The sequence below is a fragment of the Salvia splendens genome, chromosome 7, assembly GCF_004379255.2.
Source record: "Salvia splendens isolate huo1 chromosome 7, SspV2, whole genome shotgun sequence".
NCBI lineage: Eukaryota > Viridiplantae > Streptophyta > Magnoliopsida > Lamiales > Lamiaceae > Salvia > Salvia splendens.
Genome location: NC_056038.1, coordinates 9,158,282 through 9,162,493, shown reverse-complemented (window position 1 = coordinate 9,162,493; position 4,212 = coordinate 9,158,282). Strand labels below are relative to the sequence as shown.

General features: G+C 39.3%; 1 protein-coding gene across 2 annotated transcripts; it reads right to left on the bottom strand.

Annotated features, from left to right (window-relative positions):
• Positions 1-491: 491 nt before the first annotated feature.
• LOC121742347 (scarecrow-like protein 14) lies at positions 492-4,212 on the bottom strand. Of its 2 annotated transcripts, none has more exons than XM_042135463.1 (3): positions 4,140-4,212; positions 1,064-3,378; positions 492-934 (listed from the first exon to the last, which is right to left on the bottom strand). In XM_042135463.1, the coding sequence occupies exon 2, from the start codon at positions 3,336-3,338 to the stop codon at positions 1,116-1,118; it is 2,223 nt and encodes a 740-aa protein (XP_041991397.1). In that variant the 5' UTR covers positions 3,339-3,378; positions 4,140-4,212; the 3' UTR covers positions 492-934; positions 1,064-1,115. The 2 variants fall into 2 exon arrangements, with proteins under 2 accessions (XP_041991397.1, XP_041991398.1); XM_042135464.1 differs by having other exon boundaries at positions 1,064-3,360; positions 4,140-4,204.

The window sequence follows — 4,212 nt, the reverse complement described above, 5'->3', positions numbered from 1 at the left end:
TATTTATATAATATTGGGTGAATGTGTAGCATTGTCTTAATCAATGCATGTATTTATGTATGTGTCTTAAAGCTAGTATAATCACAAATGGGTCCATAATATTTGTTATTTTTGCACATGTGAGCGGAAACGGAGTCTGTTGCTCAATTTTGCCCTGGTGCATAGCTAGCGTAGTTGGCACGATAAACTCATTACTTAAGCACCTAGCCTCTTTCCCCAAACCAGGCAATGCACAATGCATCCGCCACCCCATAGCTCCGACAACAGAACACAAGAGATCCTAGAGGAAAAAGACACACACGGGATAGAAAAAACACGACCAAATCGAATAGGAACATCGACGGCTCATAACACAAGGTGAACAACATACATGGGAAAGCGAACGCACAGAAGTCGGCAAAGAGCCTCATGAAAAAACTTCGCAGACATCATTTCAGGGTTTACAGGTTATCCGATCACACGAAAATATAATTGAGCCAATTCCAAACAGAGGGTAGAAACTATCAATCTAAATTCAGAAAATCACTTCTACAAAATCAAGTTTAGGATCAAATCTATGTGTATCTATCTCAACAGCCTCAGTAATAGTGTGCAATCATGACAATATCGCTAACCCTACAATACATAACACCAGAGAAAAAAACAAGACAACTAATGAAGCATATGCTAACCATATCAAAATCCGGACTAAGATCTTCAATTATGTTAATAAAGAACAGTCGTTTCGTAAGCCCCTCTTCACCGCTGGTATTTGTACACATGATGACCCAAATCGGAGGTGTAAGAGAGTTCCAAGTACCTTGTAAAGTGACATCTCCAGTCTCCACAGCTGCAAGTTCCTTTTCATTCTGGTACAGTGCTACTACTTCAAGTGCAGATATCATCTTCTCAACAAACAAATAGAGAAATTTGTCTCGCTCTTCTAATTCATCATCTGTACACAATGCAAGATGGAAATCAATTTTTAGATGAAGAGGGTTGGGAGCCGAATATAGGGTAGATGATGCTTGTCTTTCACACTTTCCCTTAGAGTTCTAGAATTAAGATGATGAAAGAAAATTACCTCAGATTCTTTGATATCTTTCCTTTAATGTAGAGTGAACATGCATCAGACTTTATGCAGGGACCCAACACGAGCTAGCACAAAGAATCCTGCCTTTCCAGCCCTGCAATATCCAACAGCCGTCTTCATCAAAAAGAAAATCTTTGTGATATCCAGGGCACTTGTGCCTAACTTTTTTCAAAATCCCATGATCCAAGGGTAGCGGTTTGAACCCAGCCCGTTTGTGGCGAACTTGCCATTGCTTGTATGTCTCAGGTCTCTCAACCCTCTCTGCTCCCTCACATGCAACAACATTGATTATCTCACGGCCACAGAAATCTTGTTCAAAATCCAATCTATGAGGATTATCACGAGGCAAGGTAGCATCTAACATATCAAACAATGCAGAATAATTGAATAGGGCCTCCCTGAAACGAGTCACGAAGAAGGGAGCATTATAAGATCCATTTGTGACAGCATTTACGAAGATATGTGGCTTTATTTTCCTAACTAAGTTCAGAACAGCATCCCTTGGACTGTCTGTTATAACAGTCTCATCCAGCAATCTCCCAAACCGGAAAAGAGAGTTCACAGCAATAACCTCACCACTTGTAATATTCAGGTCCTCGATTTTAATATCCTCCCAGTGTTGTGTTGCAATGGCTTGGTATTCAAATGGCACTCCAAAACGTTCACAATATTTAGCTAAGTGGGAGCCTGTCTCCTCTAGAAGTTCGGCTGGTCTAAAACCTGGTTGTGGAAGCTCGATTCCAGTGATGCGCAGCTTGAAAGTACCACTAGCTCTGTCTGAAAGATGCTGAATGAGGACAGGCCACTGGAAGCCATAGAGGATGCCAAAATCAATAATATGCAGTGTAGTGGCTTCTGACGCCAATGAACAAATCATCCTATTTGCATAAGCAATCGACATCTTCCTGAATGGACAGGATGAAAGATACACCTGGTAGGCTTTCAACTTCTCTGCAGCCGTAATTTTCCTGCGATTAAGGGATGCATAAAGTTCAGTTCCAGTACCACCCAGCCGAGCCTGAAGACCACTAGCAAACACATGAGCCAACCTCTGGTACACATCTCCGATCGGAGAAGAATGTTGCATGATCTGCTTTAATTGTTCATATGCTGTTCTACGATCATCAGCAGCAACAGATTGAGCACAACTAATCAAAAGGATTCTGAGGTCCACAGAATCCTGCTTCTCATTCTTCTGTGTACGAGCTTTTCTGCCATTAGACTCTTTAGGCAGCATTACTGGCAGTGGAGAAGGGTTTTCCGGTTCAGTAATATCATTGCAGCCCTTGACATTAGTGCAAAGAAGAACTCTATCAAACATTTCAGATAGGTCAACCTCTTCAACATTTGTTGCAAGTTGCTTACTGCTTCTTTCAATGTCTTCCAAATTACCATCATCTGGATGTTGATGCTTCCTTCCCTTAAGGCTATTAGAAGAATAATGAGGCTCTTCTGTTTCTGTTTTGATCATAACAGCTGGACTTATATCTTCTGATTTTTTAGGTAATTCATATTTGTCCAAATCAATAATCAATGAATTACTGGTAGGGAGGAACTTACTAGCTTCTTCCATCCCTCTCTTGATCTGCAAGATGGATTCACTATCACCAAAGAAATTCTGAAGCAGGCTTGCATCGCCAAAGGAGTTCGTCTGTGTATTCCCATTACCATAGGCGCTGTTGACAGCATGTGATGATGATTGTGAACTGACCTGTAAAAATGAATCGGACAAAAGATCCTGTCGATGACCCTGTTCCACAGATGAAGTATTTTCACCCGGATCAACAATCCATTGAGGATCAATAGAATTACTACCAGTGTTGCTGCTGCTTGTGTACTCGCTAGAATTCCCGTAAAAGCTATCAGGACTATCAGAACTTCCTGGATAAGACGGTGAAGGTGGGTATTTCTGTCCAATGACTTCATACAAGGATTTCTCAGCAGCACGTAGGGCAAGGGGGTCATGAAACATGCTAGGCTTCTCTTCCATATCCTCTTCAATTAGAATCTGATTGAGAAACTTTAGCATTGGATCCGAGTCTACATCATCCGGAGAGTCGGTTTCGTAGCTCACATTCGAAGATGGACCAAAATTATCAGGGCCCGGGCTTATAGGAAGTAAAGGGATATCCAGGAGATCAAGATCCAAGTAATCATGTTTCGTCCCGTTTCTAGGGTTTTGAGACTGATCATAACTGGGGAGAAAACTTCCATCATCAAATTTAAACTCATGTGCTATATTGGAATCACGGAGCCATGGATCCATGAGAATTGATAACTTAAATTCCCTATTAAAAACAGAACGCCTGCATTTCAATAAGTCAATTGTTGGAAAGAGAAATTGCTTTCACAGAAAAACTAAAAGGCACAAAGAACCAAACTCATTGACCATTTAAAACCCACATATCTCAATATAATGAACAGATTTTACTAGTCATACATATATGACATGAGATCAAGTAGAAGAATCAACAGCTTCCGAAGATCAAACTATAAGATCCATCACATACCAATCCAAACAATCGTTTCATTTCAACACAGATAAATCTTGGGGGTGTAATAGTTAATAAAGAAAAAAAAAACTTAACATTTTTTCAACATAACACATTGTCGTCTAAATCCTTATGCTTTTTAAAAATTGGCCGAACAAGAAACTGGTAAAAGCAGCATATTAGAACAATATGTTCCCAGGGGGAAATTTCGGTCCTTATACTACAAATTTAAATTAATAAAAAAAATACTGAGAAACCATGATCATAATACGCTAGCCAAAAAACTACGGAGTAGCTTAATCTGAAACACAAAATATAATATAACAAAATGTAAAGTGATTTGCTTCATCGTCCAGCAAAAACTCTTTATTGCAGTCAATATAGAACAAAAATTGAAATTGATGAACTTAAATGGTCTAGATACAAAAATAGATACGTGCAGAAACCAGAATCAGAAAATAAAGGCGAAAATTAAATAAAATAGTGAAGAAACTATTTGATACAAACAAGAACGGTGAGTAAAATAGAGAGGAGGAAGAAGAAGTGATTGTTTTGGTAGTAATCTGCGAGTGTACCTTGAAAATTCGTCAACTGAAATGGAGGTTTGAAGTTAGGAGAGAAAAACTAAATGGGATAAAGCATCTCAAT